We start from the raw sequence: 18124 nt of genomic DNA on the forward strand, positions 1-18124 counted from the left end.
CAATCTGTTTGGGAAGTCTGGACAGGAATGGGAGGAGGAGAGCTATAGGACAAGAACTGGGTGATACAATGAGGTTCAGAGATGATTTTGTAGCATAGGGAAGATGAAGGCAGGTTTGAAGGCAGAGAGGAAAGCGTCATCCCAAAATGAGTGGTTGAAGATGGCAGTCAAGTAGGGAAGAAGAGTGGGAGGAAGTGTTTTTATAAGATGATAAGGGGTGGGTTGGAGGCACAGGTGAAGGGGGTGGATTTGGAAAGCAAGTAGGAGATCTGTCCCTGAGAGATGGCCAAGAAGGATGAGAGAGAGAGAATTAGAATGTGAATGAGAGGGTGGGAGGGAGCTAGGGAGAGGTGAGGAGAAGATTTGGGGAAGGTCATGACTGGTGGTGGTGATTTTGTCAACAAAATAATTGGCAAGGTTATTGAGGTGATAAGCGGGAGTAGAGTCCCTGGGGAGGGAGGGGGCTAAGGAAGGAGTTAAATAAAAGTCTGGAATAGTTGGGAATGGGGATAGGCACAAAATTCAATGAGGGACCACAGCCCCTACTCTCAAGGAACTTCTAATTAAAAATGCTAAAAGTTAAATGATTTTAAATGACCTAAAACCACTGACTTACAAATATTATCACTTGAAAAAATTGGGTCCAGTTCACTAGAAGAGGTGCTAATATTGGGGGGAAGAGGGGTTTCTGCAAAATTCTGGGAGGAGGTCGAGGTCTCCAGGTAAGACCAGAATAGCTTCAACACACCTGCCTCCTTTCCACCTTTTCCCACTGTACTATTGCTCTTCTCAGTATACATCCCATTGAAGAGAAACACTTCCCAGACCGTCGGAGCTACTTAAGATGAATTCCTCACTCCTGAGAGCTGCATGAGGGGGACTTGATCGTCCCCCCATCCATGGAAATCTCAAGATGTCAAAGCCTCTTTCAACAGGGAAGAGGGGGTTTTAGAGAGGGCTTTTCTGGAAGGTCTCCCCACTCTAGACCCGGGTAAGAGGCAGCTCTCAGTTGCTTAGACAAATAAGGGAAGTAGCCACCCCCAACTTCTTGAATTGTGTTCCCTGTCTAAAGTGGATCTGAGCTCCCATCTGGATGGTGTTCCCCAACACAGGAAGGGACTTATGGAGAACATGCCTGGCTGTGAGGAAAAGCCTAAATTTGTCCTACGATTTTTCCCAATAGTCATGTCTGGGAGAATTATATGCCAGAAGAACACGGGTAGATCTGCTAGGGATTTCCATTTCATTTGCAGATTTAATAATAATGTTGGTATTTGTTAAGCGCTTACGAGGTGCCGAGCACTGTTCTAAGCGCTGGGGGAGATACAGGGTCATCAGGTTGTCCCGCGTGGGGCTCACACGCTTTTAATCCCTATTTTACAGATGAGGCGACTGAGGCACAGAGAAGTTAAGTGACTTGCCCACAGTCACACAGCTGACAAGTGGCAGAGCCGGGAGTCAAACTCATGACCTCTGACTCCAAAGCCCAGGCTCTTTCCACTGAGCCACGCTGCTTCTCCCTGTACTTATGGCCAGGACATTTATCCAGCTTCTAGCCTCAGGGGATTAGTTCTTGACTCTTTTTGGCCCCCACCACTAACTCTAAGCTCCCAAGGGCTTAGTACAGTGCTCTGCACACAGTAAGTGTTCAATCAGTATGACTGACTGATGGGCTGAACAGCTCAGACAGGACAGAGGGGAAGCTCAGAGTCAGGGGTAGGTTGGGGAGTTGGACTTGAGTGTTCAGCAATGCCACTTGGGCCCTGGTTTGGACAATTCTGAAACAGATAAATCCCAGCAACCTGGTCAGTTTCCTTTTTGAGGGAAATCTGGAACAATGCCACAAATATGGCAGGTTAAAAATACCGGTATAGGTCAGGAATCGGCTGCGTGAGACCAGAAGAACGAATCCTTCGTGAGATTGCAAGAGGAAGATGCGAGGAATGAGACCGGGCTTTGTTGCCAAGTTACCTAGTAATTCCCAGTGCTAGGAAGAAAGGACCCAGGAACTGATCCTGGAAACAAATGGAAGGGGAGGCAGAAAAAAATGCATTTCCCAAGTGTGGGCTTGAGGCACGACAACTCCTGAGGATGATGAATTCATGGGCCGCTATGAAGGTTCCCTGGAAATGCTTTATCTTTCAGGATATGGTGGGCAGGGATCTTGTCTACCAACTCTAATGCACTGTACTCCCCTAAGCGCTTAGTACAGTGGTTTACACACAGTAAGCGCTCAATAAATATCACTGATTAAATTACTGGTGAGCTTGTGGACTGTTTCAGTTCCTGGTTTATGCTCTCCCTCCTTCTCCTGCCCTCTCCTCACCGCTCTTGACCCTCTAATGGGGTTTGCCCCAAGCTACAGCCTTCACTGAGCCAACAGAAGAGAGATCAAAATCCTTCTGTAGATTTTAAGTAAAACAAATGACTTTTATAGGCAAAGCTGCATTTTTCTGTAATGTTTATCTGTCAAAGGAAAAGAAACTATGAGGATTCAAAAGCTGCTTACTGGAAGAGATGAAAACACTTTGCTGCCAATTTTCTATGATTGAAAAAAAATGCTTTGGCTACTAATGAATAACTAATCTCAGCTAACAATGTCTGGAAACATTTGCTTTTGGCACACAGAATACTCTGTGATGGACAGAAATTAGGAAATTAAAACTTATTTTGTTTTTCCAAATTTAACTGTTTACACTTGGGGAAAAATAATTGAATAATGCTTTTCTTGAGCAATTTTTTTTCCCAAAAATCCTTCTCGGTGCTTTCAAAATACCCTCCAGCCAAAAGTGGGATAAAAAAAATACAAAAAAAGCCCCTTGCATCTCAACTAATTAGATAATAAGGCACGGTAGGCGTGAGCAGATTGCATCACAAACTCCATTGTGAAATTTTTTATTAAAAAGGGGTAGGAGATTTGGTAGATTTTGGGTGCACTGCACATCCTTGAAATATTGAGCTTTTTCCACCAGCTCTGAGGAAGAATCCAAATTCATTCTGCAGGAGGTGGTCTTGTGGAAAAAGGACGGGGCTAGGAGTCAGAAGACCTGGGTTCTAATCCAGGTTCTCCCACTTGCCTGCTGTGTGATGCTGAGCAAGTCACAGGTTTCCTCGTCTGTAAAATGGAGATTAAATACCCGTTCTCCAATCCTTTTACACTGTGAGCTCTATGTAGGACTGGGACTGTATTTAAACTGATTATGTTGCATCTACCCTGTTGCTTAGTATAGATCTTGGCACATAATGTTTAACAAATGGCCTAATGGATAGAGCATGGGTCTGGGAGTCAGAAAGGTCAGGGTTCAAGTCCCAGCTTTGCCACTTGTCTGCTTTGTGACCTGGAGCAAGTCACTTCACTTCTCTGTGCCTCAGTTCCCTCGTCTGCAAAATGGGGATTTAGACTGTGAGCCTCATGTGGGACATGGACTGTGTCCAATCCGATTAGCTTATATCTACCCCAGCACTTAGTACAGTGTCTGGCATATGGTAAGCACTTAAATACCATTACTATTATTATTAATAAAATATCACAATTAGTATTATTATTTTGATTATCTCAAGCCCTCTGTGCATGGGATGGAGCTCCAGCCCGAGGTAATGGCTGCTGCTTTGCCCTGCCATAGCCAGGATGTCTGGCTATGTCTCAGGGGTCTGCCCGGTCCAGAGGAAGGGGCTGTCACTCCAGTCTCCGGTGCCTTCCCAAATCTCCCCTTTGGGATATGTCATAACTATTTTGGCTGGCTCCCTGGCTCCCTTTGGGCAGAGCCCCGTAAAATAATAATAATGTTGGTATTTGTTAAGTGCTTACTATGTGCCGAGCACTGTTCTAAGCGCTGGGGTAGACACAGGGGAATCAGGTTGTCCCACGTGGGGCTCACAGTCTTCATCCCCATTTTACAGATGAGGTAACTGAGGCACCGAGAAGTTAAGTGACTTGCCCAAAGTCACACAGCTGATAAGTGGCTGAGCCGGGATTCAAACCCATGACCTCTGACTCCAAAGCCCGTGCTCTTTCCACTGAGCCACGCTGCTTCTCTAAACAGCCCCTATAGCAAGAGTCTGACTTCTCCCATCCTGTTTTTCTGTGTGAGACACGATAACACCGACAATAATATCAGGACAATTTTAGTGAGTAAAGAAGGAGCCCAGTATGCTCAACATGTTTCCAACTGACTGCAGACTGAAATGGTGGCATTTCTTTTCAAGGATTTGGATGTCACAATTACATAAGGTAAAGTAAAATCAAAACAATCCAGCCATTTCCAATCCAAGAGGTTCTATCACCCATCCTGGCATGGGGATTAACTTTTTTTTATTTTAAGTTTAGAGGACAGTTCAGGATGGGGAGATATAGAGGTACATTTCTCGAGAGTGTAAGCTCTCTATGGGCAGGGAACACATCTGCCAACTTTGTTATATTGTACTCTCCCAAGCACTTGGTCCCCACCCAGGATTGCACCTGGAGAGTTTCCAGTACTCTACCATTCTCAGCTATAGGAGGGAGAGTCAAGCAGAGTAAAATACAAGAAGCAGCATGTTCTAGTGGATAGAGCACAGGCCTGGGAGTCAGAAGGACCTGAGTTCTAACCCAGATCCACCATTTGTTTGCTATGTGGCCTTGGGCAAGTCACTTCACTTCTCTGTACCTCAGTTACCTCATCTGTAAAATGACAATTGAGACTGTGAGCCCTATGTGGGACAGGGACTGTGATCAATCCGATTTGCTTGTATCTGCCCCAGCACTTAGTAGAGTGCCTGACATACATTTGTTAAGAAAGCACTTAATAAATACCGCAATTATTATTATTATTACATTTAGGACAGGGACTGTGTCCAACCTGATTTGCTTGTATCTACCTCAGCACTTAGAATAGTGCCTGGCACATAGAAAGCAGTTACCAAATACCTCATTTATTATTATTATTGTTATCACTTAGCTGGACATGCGGCCTAGTGGAAAGAGCTAGGACCTAGGAGTCCGAGGACCTGGGTTCTAATTCCAGCTCTCTCACTTTTCTGCTTTGTGACCCTGGGCAACTCAATCACTTCTCTGTCCTCAGCTACCTCATCTGTAAATGGGGATTAAACTGTGAGCCTCATGTGGGACATGGACTGTGTCCAATGTGGCTATCGTGTATCCACCCCAGTGCTCAGTACAGTGTCTGGTCCATAGCATTAACGATACCATAAAAAATCCCCCAGGTCTTCTGACTCCCAGGTCCAAACTCTTTCCACTAGACCAATAATAATACTAAAAAAAAGGACGCAGAAGAGCTCAGCCAGGAAACAAACTAACGGGGCAGGAGTGGGTGGAGGGTGCCCTGAGAGCCTACCAGCAGACTGCACGGACCCGATGGGCTGGGAACAGGGTGCATGGCACACCATGGGTGCTCTAGAAAATGCGGCTGACGATAGTGACTGCAGCCCCGACGAACAGAACGTCCCATTTCGCCATCTCCTACATGGTCTCTCCTCACTAAAAATCTAGTCTCGGTCGCTACGCTTCTCCCGAGGGATTGGCCTGCGGAAACCTTTCTTTGAACAAGAGAAATAAACCGAGAAAAACGCCTCTGCTTCAAAATCTGCTTCTCTCCTGTTCCTGCTCTGGTGCTTCCTTGGAGAACAGAGGCCCCCGAGTACAATGGATTCTCTCTGTGAGATAGTCGACGGGATCCCTGACACGATCAATCCAACAAAAAAAGAGGGGGACTTGGGGGGTGGGGTAGTCAACAGGCGATCTGCCTAGGCAGTGAGAAGACTTGGTCAGGGGCAAGGCTTTAAAACTCTACGAGGATAATCCGCTCATGGATGTTAAGAGTTTATGAACATGCTGGGCGTGTGAACTCTCTCTTTGCCCAAGGCGCGTCATGGAGACTGGAGAGAATTTAAGTTACTGGAGAGGAAAATTCAACATAAAGTAAGAGCAGAAACGTAATATTTTCAGACTACCCATGAAACAAACACGCAGAACGGGTTTTTCTACCTGCAATTTAGTTGGCGGAAAAAAAAATACAGCCCAAAAATGTTTTCCCTCTCTTTATTTCTAGTGGGGGGTGGGAAGGGCTGAGGAGGGTGTAAACTCATTATGAATAGGGAATGTGTCTGATAATTCTGTTGTATTGTAATCTCCCAAGTGTTTAATACAGTGCTCTGCACATAGGAAGCACTCAATAAATACCACTGATTGAGGGTGGAAAGGAGAGGTCCATAAAGGCCTGTGGTTGGAGTTGAACCCCTGCTAAATCAAACAGGCTTTTAGGGGAAATGGTGCATTCTGTCACGTTGGTTTCCCAGAACTCCTTTGGAGACACAGTCAATGGCTAAAATCAAGGAGTCTGTATCTGTGCACTTGTTTTCAGCTCTATCTGAACCCCACACCCTGAGGGGAGAGCTCAACCTGTGATCCAGCCAAAGGGCCTGGACAGAGCCTGGGCTGCTCTAGGTCTCATGTTGGGTGTTTTTACGTTTTCTTAGAGTTCTCAGTTGTTAGGTGCTGACCAAAACACAGCCTTCATCAGGAGTGATTGGGCGTCCCGAAAGAACGTGCTCAGTGGAAAGAGCCCAGGCTTGGGAGTCAGAGGTCGTGGGTTCTAATTCCGACTCCACCACTTGTCAGCTGTGTGACTTTGGGCAAGTCACTTCACTTCTCTATGCCTGTTACCTCATCTGTAAAATGGGGATTAAGACTGTGAGCCCCACGTGGGTCAATCTGATCACCTTGTATCCCCCTACAGCGCTCAGAACAGTGCTTTGCACATAGTAAGTGCTTAACAAATGCCATTATTATTATTATTAAAATCACTATGTCAACATATCGTAGAACCAAATTTAAATTTGGAGAAGAAGGCTGGCCACATCTCCTCCAAGAGGCCTTCCCTGACTAAGCCCTCCTTTCCTCTTTTCCCACTCCCTTCTGTGTCACCCTGATTTGCTCCCTTCTTCAACCCCCCTCCCAGCCCCACAGCACTTACATATACATCTGTAATTTATTTATTTCTATTAACGTCTTTAGTCTGTCAGCTCATTGTGGGCAGGGAATGTGTCTCCTTATTGTTATATTGTTCTCTCCCAAGTGCTCAGTACAGTGCTTTTACACACAGTAAGCCCTCAATAAATACCTTTGAAGGAATGAATGATAGAACACAGGCCTGAGAGTCAGAAGGACCTGGGTTCTAGTCCTGGCTCCACCACTTGTCTGTGTGTGACCTTGGGCAAGTCACTTCAGTTCTCTGTCCCTCAGTTACCTCATCTGTAAAATGGGGATTAGGAAGGTGAGCCCTGTGTGACAGGGACTGTGTCCAACCTGATTAACTTGTACCTACCCCAACACTTAGTATAGTGCCTGGCACACAGTAAGTGCTTAACAAATACCATAAAAAAAAATCCAAGGAAATGGGAGACCAGGTGGATAACTGCAATCCATAGCTAATCCCCCAACTCCCCTCAAATCAACCATTGGTTCCAATCTTCTCTCCCACCAAATAAGGAAAAGCAGGAAGTAAAGGGAGAGGACATCATGAAGTGAGGAGGGGAGTCTCTAGACAATTGACGATTGGCACTCTCTCTCTTTTTTCAATCAAAAAAACAGTAAACAATTGACAATTGGCTCTCTCTCTTTCAATCAAAAAAGCAGTAACCTTTCAGAGAAAACAATGATTTCAGCCATGTCTATGAGCAGAGGCCCAATCATCCCAGAACCCCACTGGGCTTCCATTCATTCATTCAGTTGAATTTATTGAGAGCTTACTGTACGCAGAGCACTGTACTAAGTACTTAGGAGAGTACGATACAACAACAGGCAGACACATTTCCTGCCCACAGTGAACTCACAGTTTAGAGGGGGAGACACTCCCAAATGGCAAAAAGGCAGAACAATGTGGACGAAAGAAAAGAGCATGGGCCTGGGAGTTAGAGGACCTGGGTTCTAATCTCAGCTCTGCCAATTGCTAGGTGTGAGACCTTGGGCAAGTCACTTAATTTATCTGTGCCTTAGTTTCCCCATCTGTAAAATAGGGATTCAATACCCATTCTCCCGCCTACCTAAACTGTTAGCCTCATGTGGGACAGGGACTGTGTCCAACCTGATTAACTTGTATCTACCCCAATGCTTAGAAAAGTGTTTGACACATAGTAAGTGCTTAATCAATGCCACTATTATAATAAATGCCATTATTATAACACATCAACCAAATGATAAAATGCCCTCGGGCCCTTAAAGGGGTTAAGTGACATTCTTGACGGGAATGTACAAATACCGACCTCTGGATAGCCTCCAACATCATGCACATCAATTCCAAGGAAATGTCCAAGTCCGTGTGGCATAAATACTGCACCCAGATGAACCTTCACCATGTCGTCTACGCTGCCTTTCAGGATGCCAATTTTAGTCAGCTCCTCCAGATGGACTCTGTCAGCCAGACGGTGCATATCAGGCCAGGCAACTCCTTAGAGAGTGGAAAGAAGCAGCAGAGTTAGCTGTTGCTATATATTTAACACTCCAACACACAAGAGAAATCACCTACCATCTTGTTCTTTCCTGGGGGAAGAAACAAAAGAACAAGGGGGGAGAGCAGCTGGTGCATTTCCAATCACTCTTCCCTTGGTCTAGGAATTCCCCTACTAGACTCCTGATTGAAAGACCTTCTCAAAAAACTGATCCAGCTTAGGGGGTTCATGGAATCTGGAGAGAGCAGCTTTTCCCCATCTTCTACGGGCATACATACTCAATCTTGGTGAGGCTGGAAATGGAGCTAGACCCGTGTATCACTCTTGGGTGGGAAGGGAAGTTGATGGCTGTACTTTTGTCCAACGGAGGGATGTGGAAGAGAGGAGAAACTCTAACCTTCCTCCAGAGGATGAAATCACTTCCCATCCAGAAAAGAGCTGGGGTGGGAGAGAGGAAATGAGGAGGAAGTGAAAGGGGTAAAAGGAAGAGCACCACCACTGTTGGAAGTGGGAAGGGGAGGGACGGAGGGAAGGAGATAGATGGAGGGAGGAGGGAGGTAAGGAAGGAGAGAGAGAGAGAACATTAGAAAATTGGCAGTGCCACAACAATGGTCCCCAAGTTGATACTTGTTTTTGCCAAACTTATTCTCCAGTCTCAGTTTTCTGCAGGAAGCATGTCATCTGGGATTTGAAAACCTGTTGCACTTAATACAGTGCTCTGCACGCAGTAGGTGCTCAATAAATAATATTGATCGTTGAGGGGAAATTCAGCAGCACCCCCACCAAACCATGCTTTCATCCGACGGCAGTAAAGGGTTCACGCTTCCCTTCAGGTCATCCGCCACCCCCAGGCTGACCTTCGACCCTTGGGCAGCCTCGGAATTCCTCCTCCACCTGCTTAGACCAACCTGGAATCCACCAGGAAGGGGCTTTGGATGGAGGTTCTGGGACAGCTGGCATCAATCAATCAATTGTATTTATAGAGCTCTCACTGTGGGCAGAGCACTATACTAAGTGCTTGGGAAAGTAAAATATGACAGAGTTGGTTGACACTTTCCATGCCACAGTGAGCTTACAGTCTAGAGGATTGGCACTTGCCTATGCCCACAATTCAGAACATACTACATTGGGAGAGCATTACTAAAAACCCCAGAAACTCTCTGCTCCACTAAACAACTCTTGTCCCTTTGCCCGGCTTGCTTATCCTCAGGGTTTTCTTTCATTCATTCATATTTATAGAGCACTTACTGTGTGCAAAGCACTGTACTAAGTGCTTGGGAGAATACAATGCAACAACAAATATATTTCTTGCCCAAAACAAGCTTACAGGCTAGAGAGAAACAAGAGTAGCTTCTGGTACTCCACTAAGGACCGAATTATTGTGTCGACCAACTCCGTTATAGTGTACTCTCCCAAGCACTAAATACAGTACTCTGCACACAGTAAACACTCAATAAATACCACTGATTGATGGACCGGATTCAGGAAAACAGACTTTGTAGCTTGAAGGAATTGAGGAAGATGCAATGAAGGGCCTTCTTAAAAGGGAGGTTGTTAAAACAGTGATGATGATGATGGTATTTGTTGAGCACTTACTATGTGCCAAGCACTGTTCTAAGTGCTGGGATAGAGACAACAAAATCAGGTTGTCCCACGTGGGGTTCACAGTCTTAATCCCCATTTTTTAGATGAGGTAACTGAGGTACAGAGAAGTTAAGTGACTTGCCCAAAGTCAAGCAGCAGCTATGGGGCGGAGCCGGGATTAGAACCCACAACCTCTGACTCCCAAGCCCGGGCTCTTTCCACTAAGCCACACTGCTTCTCCATGAAGGGACTCAGGGAGCCTGTGGAATCTCCCCTCTGGTGAGCTTAAAGGGCAGGAGCCCCAATACAGGAACATCGTAATAGGGTTCTATATGGAGGCAGGGGTCGGGTTCCCCGGCCTGTCACAATTCCTCTGGCCCTTGGATGGTGACACCGAATCTCATGTTAAAGTGTTGAAATGGGTTGGTCATAACACGGAATACCTATGCCTTTTGGCACTAAACCCACCACTTGCTAAAATTGCCAATGAGGAGGAGGGAGGCATTAGGGACTATTCTGTCACAAGATGTTCAGGACAAGGCTTCCAGCCCGCTGCCCACTGAGGGTCTGCATCGTCGACGTGGAGGGTCTTTTGGGGCTAGGGTATTTAGGGCCAAGGTGGGGCCTCTTGGCTCCCAGGCCCACTCCACAGCCTTCCCAGTCCCAAAACCTCTCAAATTTTATTTATTTTGCACCAGAGGGAAAGGCAGCTTTGGGGTCTTGTTAACATCGGTTCTGTGCCCTAAGGACAGTAGCATTTTGCTGTTCCCTTCATCAATGTTTAGAAGAGAGAAAACCCAGGGGCCCTTCAGGGAGCCGCTGATCAAATTCATCTTGGTCACATGTTACTGGGACAAAGGTCCCTGGCATCATGATTTTTCTGGCGGGAAAGGCGTCCACTGACTGGAGATTCATTTTCCAAGGAACAGATGGCGTGATTCAACACTGCAAAGCCATCACACCCCAAACTGAAATCTCCCTGTCTCCAGCAGTTCATTCATTCAATCGTATTTACTGAGCGCTTACTGTGTGCACAGTACTTGGGAGAGTACAATACAGCAATGAAGAGAGACAATCCCTGCCCACAGTGAGCTCAAAGTCTAGAGGGAAGATATCAATACAAATAAATGGACATCACAATAAATAAATAAAATTACAGCTATATACATAAGTGTTGTGGGGCTGGGAGAAGGAAGAGCAAAGGGAGCAAGTCAGGGTGAAGAAGGGAGTGGGAGATGAGGAAAAGTGGGACTTAGTCTGGGAAGGACTCTTGGAGGACTCTTCAGTGAGGCTTTGAAGTGAGGGGAGAGTAATTGTCTGGTGGATGTGAGAAGGGAGAGCCTTCCGGGCCAGAGGCAGGACGTGGGCCAGGGGTCGGCGGCTAGAAAGTTTCTATTCCTCCCCTCAACTGTGGGCACAGGGCAGCTAGGAGGATAGGTCAGGCCAACTAGCATTTCAAATTCAAAGAGGCATGGTGCCTATGGGAGCCACTAGGCCTCTGGAGAAGGCCCATGGGTCCAATCTCATCCCCTCCCCTCCCCCCCCCCCATCCTTGAACAATTCCATCTGGGATGGGCAGAACAGCTGGGCCTAGATTATAAACTCCTTGAGGGCAGGGATCGTATCTAACTGCTCTATTGAGGTGAACCCTTCCAAGCACTTAGTACAGTACCCTGCAAACAGTAAGCACTCAATGAACACTACTGATTACATGACTGATGTCTGCAACTGCCCAGAACTGCCCAGATCAACTCAGGCATCCTCCTGCCTTAAATTGGCCTCTTGTGTCCCACTTGCTGAGGCACAAAGGGGTTTCAGAAGCCCAAGTGACCCAGTTTAACTATTTACACGGCCTGAATCCATCATCATCAATGGTATCTACTGAGCACTTACTATGTAACTCTGTAGTAAGAGCTCAGTAGAATATTACACGAGTGGGCAGACACATTCCCTGCCCACAACGAACTTACAGTCTAGAAGGGGAAACAAACATTAATGTAAATAACGATTCCTGAAAATCATCAGCCCTCTGTGTTAAAAAGATGTATAGGCCAAGGCTGTGCCTCGTTCTCATCTCTCCTGACACTAAACTAGCACCCCACTCTCATGGAACACACTCCCCATTCAAATCTGACAGACCACAGGTCTTCCCATCTTCAAAGCCCTTCTGGAATACACCTCTTCCCGGAGGCTTTCTCTAATTCCTTCTCTCCCCTACTTACAGCTCATCAAATGCCACTCCAGCACCTCCGCCCCAGGCAAGCACTTTTTTTAAAATGGTATTTCTTTAGGGCTTACTATGTATCAGGCCCTGTACTAAGCGCTGGGGTGGATACAAGAAAATTGGATTGGACACAATCCCTGTCCCACGTGGGGCTCGCAGCCTGAATCTCCATTTTACAGATGAGATAACTGAGGCATAGAGAAGTGAAGTGAATTGCCCAAGGTCACACAGTAGACAAGTGGTAGAGCTGGGATTAGAACCCAAGTCCTTGACTTCTAGGCCCGGGCTCTTTCCACTAGGCCACACTGCTTCTCATAGTGTGAGTGTACTCACAACCTCCCGTAGCACTTACCTTACATACTTAAGTACTAACTCAGTTATGCATTTCCTTTTTCTCTATCAGTAATTTATTCCAGTGCCTGTCTCTCTTACCCTGCTAAACTATAAGGCCCTTGAACATAGTGACTTTTTCTACTAATTATACTGTATTCTCCAAAGCACTGAGTATAGTAGGTGTTCAAGAAATACTACTCATTGACTGCTAGGTGGGAAGTAAACAAAGGTATAGAGGAAATACCATCAATCAGTGAGCAGTAGCTATTGAACACCTATTGTGTGTGGAGACCTCTACAAAGCACTTAAAGAATATAATAGAGGTAGTAGACATGGTCCCTGCCCTCAAGGAGTTTATAATCTAGTGGGGAGTACAGAAGGATGGACATCAAATGAATTACAGTTAGTGGGAAGCAGCGGCGTTTAAAGCTATGAATCCCCATTTTACAGATGAGATAACTGAGGCCCAGTGAAGCAACTTGCCCAAGGTCACACAGTAGGCGAGTGGGTGGACAAATACCCAAGTCCACAGTGCCAGATACGGTAACTCTGCACTCCGCTTACAGCCTCTAAATTGTAAGCTTGTTGTGGGCAGGGAACATGCCTGCCAACTCTTGTACTGTACTTTTATTCATTCAATCGTATTTATTTAGCACTTACTGTGTGCAGAGCACAGTACTAAGTGCTTGGAAAGTTCAATTCAGCAACAGATAAAGAAAATCCCTATCCAACAATGGGCTCACAGTCTGGGGGGGAGGGGGGGGGCGGAAGACAGACAACAACAAAAACAAACAAGTAGACAGGCATCAATAGCATAAAATGATGATGATGATGGCATTTAAGTGCTTACTATGTACCAAGCACTGTTCTAAGCGCTGGGGTAGATACAAGGTAAGCAGGTTGTACCACTTGGGGCTCACAATCTTAATCCCCATTTTACAGATGAGGTAACTGAGGTACAGAGAAGTGAAGTGACTTCCCCGAAGTCACACAGCAGATACGTGGCGGAGCCGGGATTAGAACTCACGACCTCTGACTCCCAAGACCATGCTCTTTCCACTAAGCCATACTGCTTCTCCAAAGCGCTACTCTCCCAAGTGCTTACTCCAGTGCTCTGCACATAGGAAGCCCTCAATAAATGCCATTGATGATAATGCTGGAGCTTGGAGGATAAAGTAGCACTCTTGTTTGAGAGGGGCAGAGTTGAAGGGTTGGCAAGGTACTCCACTTTTGGGTAGAGATCTCCCCCTCAGGATACGCCTACCCGTGAACCATACCGTAGGGAAATTACAAAGAAAAGACCAAGATCCTACTCTCCAAACGGTGTCGGTGAAACTGGGGAGACGGCTCATCCTTCTAGACCACAAGCTTGTTGTGGGCAGGGAATATGTCTGTTATATTATTACAGTATACTCTTCCAAGCTCTAAGTACAGTACTTGGCACACAGTAAACGCTCAATAAATAATAGATACTTTTCAATAAAATACTGAAAACTAAAACATGCATTCACCAACACTTAAGCAAAAATACACTGCAAACCCCGCCCCGTCTCACTGGTCCTGAAATTTTCCATTGGTCCCAAGTTTTGGATCGGTTTTCTCGACCACTCTACAACCCAACGCGCTGCCTGGTGCAGAAGAGGCAGGTCTGCAGGGGCTGCCCTGTGAGACACCGGGCTCGCGGCCACTGCCATCACTTGGGAGTTCGGGCTGCGGCTCAGACACGAGACGGACAGTCCCTGGCTCTGATGCTTCTACTCTCTGGGGGAGCCCAGCCAAGTCGTTAACCCCTCTGTGCCCAATTTTCTCCCAACCGCAAAAGTCTTTAAAGATCCTGAGAGCTGAGGGGTCTTTCAGATGCCAATATGGTCTGTCATAGAGAAGCCTCATGGCGTAATGGGCAGAGCACGGGCCTGGGAGTCCCAAGGTCATGTGTTCTAATCTAGGCTCTGCCGCTGGTCTTCTGTGTGACCTTGGGCAAGTCACTTCACTTCTCTGTGCCTCAGTTACACCATATGAACAATGGGCATCGATAATGTGAGCCCCATGTGGGTCAGGGACTCTGTCTCACCTGATTTGCTTGTATCTATCCCAGTGCTTGGTACAGCGCTCAGCATCCAGTAAGTGCTTAAAAAATACCACAATCACTATTATTTTTCATAGATGCCAACCTCCAGGGGAGGCGAGGTAGATGGGGATGACTACCCCACAGTTGTTTTGCTGAACTCATCTCAGACCTCGATCAGTCAATCAGTAGTATGTATTGAGTGCTTACTGTTTGCAGAGCACTGGACTAGGCGCTTGGGAGAGTACAATACAATGGTGTCTGAAGACTCAATCCCTATCCTCAAAGAGTGTACAGTCTAGTGGGAGAGAAACAGTGAATTGGAGCCTCTGACAAGCTCTGAGTGTTTTCAAACAGGGCTGAAAAGATACGAAACGGTAGCTTTCTCACTCTCAGTGGCTCAAGGCCGTGTCCTTCTGGTCCTCACCTGCCTGAAATCTCTGGCCTCTTTTCACCCCTGCATTCAAAATGAAGAGCTGACCTCCCCCTCTATACTGTAAGCTCATTATGGGCAGGGAACGGGTCTGCTAATTCTGTTGTAGTCTTCCAAGCACTTAGTACAGTATTCTGCACATAGTAAGTGCTCAATAAATACTATTGAGTCATCATCAGTATTTACTGAGCACTTATCGGGTGTTGAGCACTGTTCTTGGACTTGGGAAAATACTAAACTAGTAAAAGTCAAAGTTTCTGATCCTAAAGAGCTCATAGTCTAAAATTGGAATCTCATTAACTTCAAAGGTCTGAGCTGCTTTCTCTCAGCAGTTTACTACCAACATTTTTTTTATTTCCTTTATAAAATAATAATTATAATAACACAATCATATTGGTTAAACACTTACTAGGTGCCAAGTACCATATTAAGCACTGGAGTAGATACAATATAATCAGGTTGGCCACAGTCCCTATCCCACAAGGGGCTGACAGTCTTAATCCCCATTTTACAGATGAGGTAACTGAGGCACAGAGAAGTGAACTGACTTGCCCAAGGCCCCACCCTAATTTTCAAAAGTGCAGAAAAATTAATAATAGAGTCCCACCTCCTTTCCCTTTGTAGGGTCACCCCATCTACATTTTGCTTTGTTTTAGTTCCGGCTTGGTTTAACATTTGTTTCTCCTGGTGTTCAAATGTAGTCTGCCCTGTAGCTAGGAGCTTCCACAGACAGGCTGCCTAACCAGCTCTCCTATACTAATCTGGTAAGTGCCTGAGATTTAGCTTGGGACAAACAGCCTTGCAAATAAGCCAATAATTACCAACCCAGCCTCACCTCCAAAGACACCAAGAGAAGAAGCTACATTTAAAGTCCGTCGTCTTTTCTGTTTCCCTCCTACTTAGACTGTGAGCCCCATCTGGGAGAGAAACTAGGTACAACCTGACTAACTGGTATTTAGCCCAGTGCTTAGAACAGTGCTTGACACATAGTAAGCCCTTTTACAAGTACCTTAAATTAAATTAGATTCCCTGGGATAAATTCTTCATTACCCCAGGTGAGAGGCTATTAGCAAGACAATATTATACCAGATATAGGCTAAAAGGCTTCAGGCATATTCCAGTCTACTGAGATGTAGCAAGTTCCAGAAAGATTTTTCTACAGAATCCCTTTCACATTGGACCCTGAAGTTTCTAAAACCTTAGTCTCCGTATCCTTTGAACCCTAGGAGAAAAGGTCCCTTGGGAATTTTAGTTTGAAAGAGTAGATCAGACCTTCTTTGATCAGATTTCCAAGAATTCACCCTTGTACGCAGAACTCTTATCGCTTGGAGATACTGTACATAGTATTGGTTTTGCCTGTTCATTATATTTCAGGGCTGTTTCCACAATAAATTGCTTTTAGGAAAGATAAGAAATCCAGATGATGTGTTGTTATAGGGAGTACCTACATGCAAATTCAGCAAAATTCAAAAGAAATAAAAAAAAAAAAACAGATCTGGGATTTCTCAGTATGGTTTTCTGGCCCAAATCTCATTTATGGCCTTGCTAGTTAGTTCTTTTGAGATCTTTTACTTGGACAGTATTCTACATGTAAATGCACACATACTCACTGTTTTTGCTATTTGAACTTAATGTATGAATATTTGCCTGCAGAAATCATAATCTTACTGGAACACAGAAAAGTGGGCCCCTCGCTGGTATGACTTTTACACTTTTTCCTCATCATAGCCTAAGTTTCTATTGCAAGTTGGGGACACAATATGAGCACATTTCTCTGTCACTTGGGAAGGTGCCAGTGGGCTCTAGATTAAACAAATCACACATCTCTCACAATTCACCCCTCAATTTCCTACTTATACTCTTTCTCATGAAGCAAATCCTTTAATTCACTTAATTTATGTGTTTGCTAAATGCTTTATGCCAGCATCTTAAATCTATCAATCACTGGCGAGGAGGGATTGTGGGGCCACCTGACTCTGTTCAGCCATAGCTCAGCAACTCACACAAATGGGAACACTGATAAAAGCCTGCACACTTCACTCCTCTAATGCTAACCTTCTCACTGTACCCTGATCTTGTCTATCTCAGTGCCGACCTCTCTCTCAAACCCTGCCTCTAGTCTGGAACACCGTCCCTTCTCAAATCCGACAATTACTCTACCCCCTTCAAAGCCTTATTAAAGGCATATCTTCTTCAAGAGGCCTATACTAAGCCCTCCTTTCCTCTTCTCCTGCTCCTTTCTGCGTCACACTGACTCGCTCCCTTTATTCATCCCTCCTTGCAGCCCCACAGGACTTAAGTACATATCTGTAATTTATTTATATTAATGTCTGTCTCCTCCTCTAGACTGTAACCTCATTATGGGCAGAGAATGTGTCTGTGATATTGTTATTCTATACTCTCCCAAGTGCTTAGTACAGTGCTCTACACACAGTAAAAGCTCAATAAACATGATAGACTGATTTTGGGCTGATGAAGATAACTGGCAGATGAATGCTAAATCTATCCACCTCAGAGAAGAGAGTTGTGATGTTTGTTGGGTTTGTTCTCAAGGATGATCACTTTCACCAGATTTCCTTACAGCTGAAGTCGGTTCACACTGGATCTACTGAGATGAACTGGTCTTACATTCTGGAAAAATACAACCGGGCTCTCAGGGCTAATCAAAACCATTTTCTATGGGAAATGGTCAAGGGGGCAGAGCCGACAAAATGAAAGACTAAGGTGGTTTGCCATTCAATAAACCTACAGTGCTTCTGACCCTGGCATACTGCCTTTAGTTATGGTGGCCACAATTTAGCAAGAACACAGAAGTAGAGAAAAGAGTAGCTAGCATGATCGGGGGTGGGGAGAGAGAAGGAGCAGCTTCAACATGAGGGTAGAACAAAAGAAACAAGAAAATCCCATTACTGTTCAGCCAATGACCCACTCAAATCCGGTAATCTACGAACAAATTGCTTTAGGATAATTATTATGGTATTTAAGCAGCACTTAATATATTCTAAGCACTGTTCTAAATGCTATGCTAGATACATAATAA

General features: G+C 45.4%; 1 protein-coding gene across 1 annotated transcript in view; it reads right to left on the reverse strand.

Annotated features, from left to right (window-relative positions):
• Window positions 1-18124, reverse strand: part of PEPD (peptidase D) — a 283243-nt gene that overhangs the window by 15641 nt on the left and 249478 nt on the right. Inside the window, exon 13 of the mRNA XM_001509616.6 lies at window positions 8260-8444. Coding sequence (XP_001509666.2) covers window positions 8260-8444 — 185 coding nt within the window. The remainder of the gene's footprint in view (window positions 1-8259; window positions 8445-18124) is intronic.

The sequence above is a fragment of the Ornithorhynchus anatinus genome, chromosome 11 (assembly GCF_004115215.2).
Source record: "Ornithorhynchus anatinus isolate Pmale09 chromosome 11, mOrnAna1.pri.v4, whole genome shotgun sequence".
NCBI lineage: Eukaryota > Metazoa > Chordata > Mammalia > Monotremata > Ornithorhynchidae > Ornithorhynchus > Ornithorhynchus anatinus.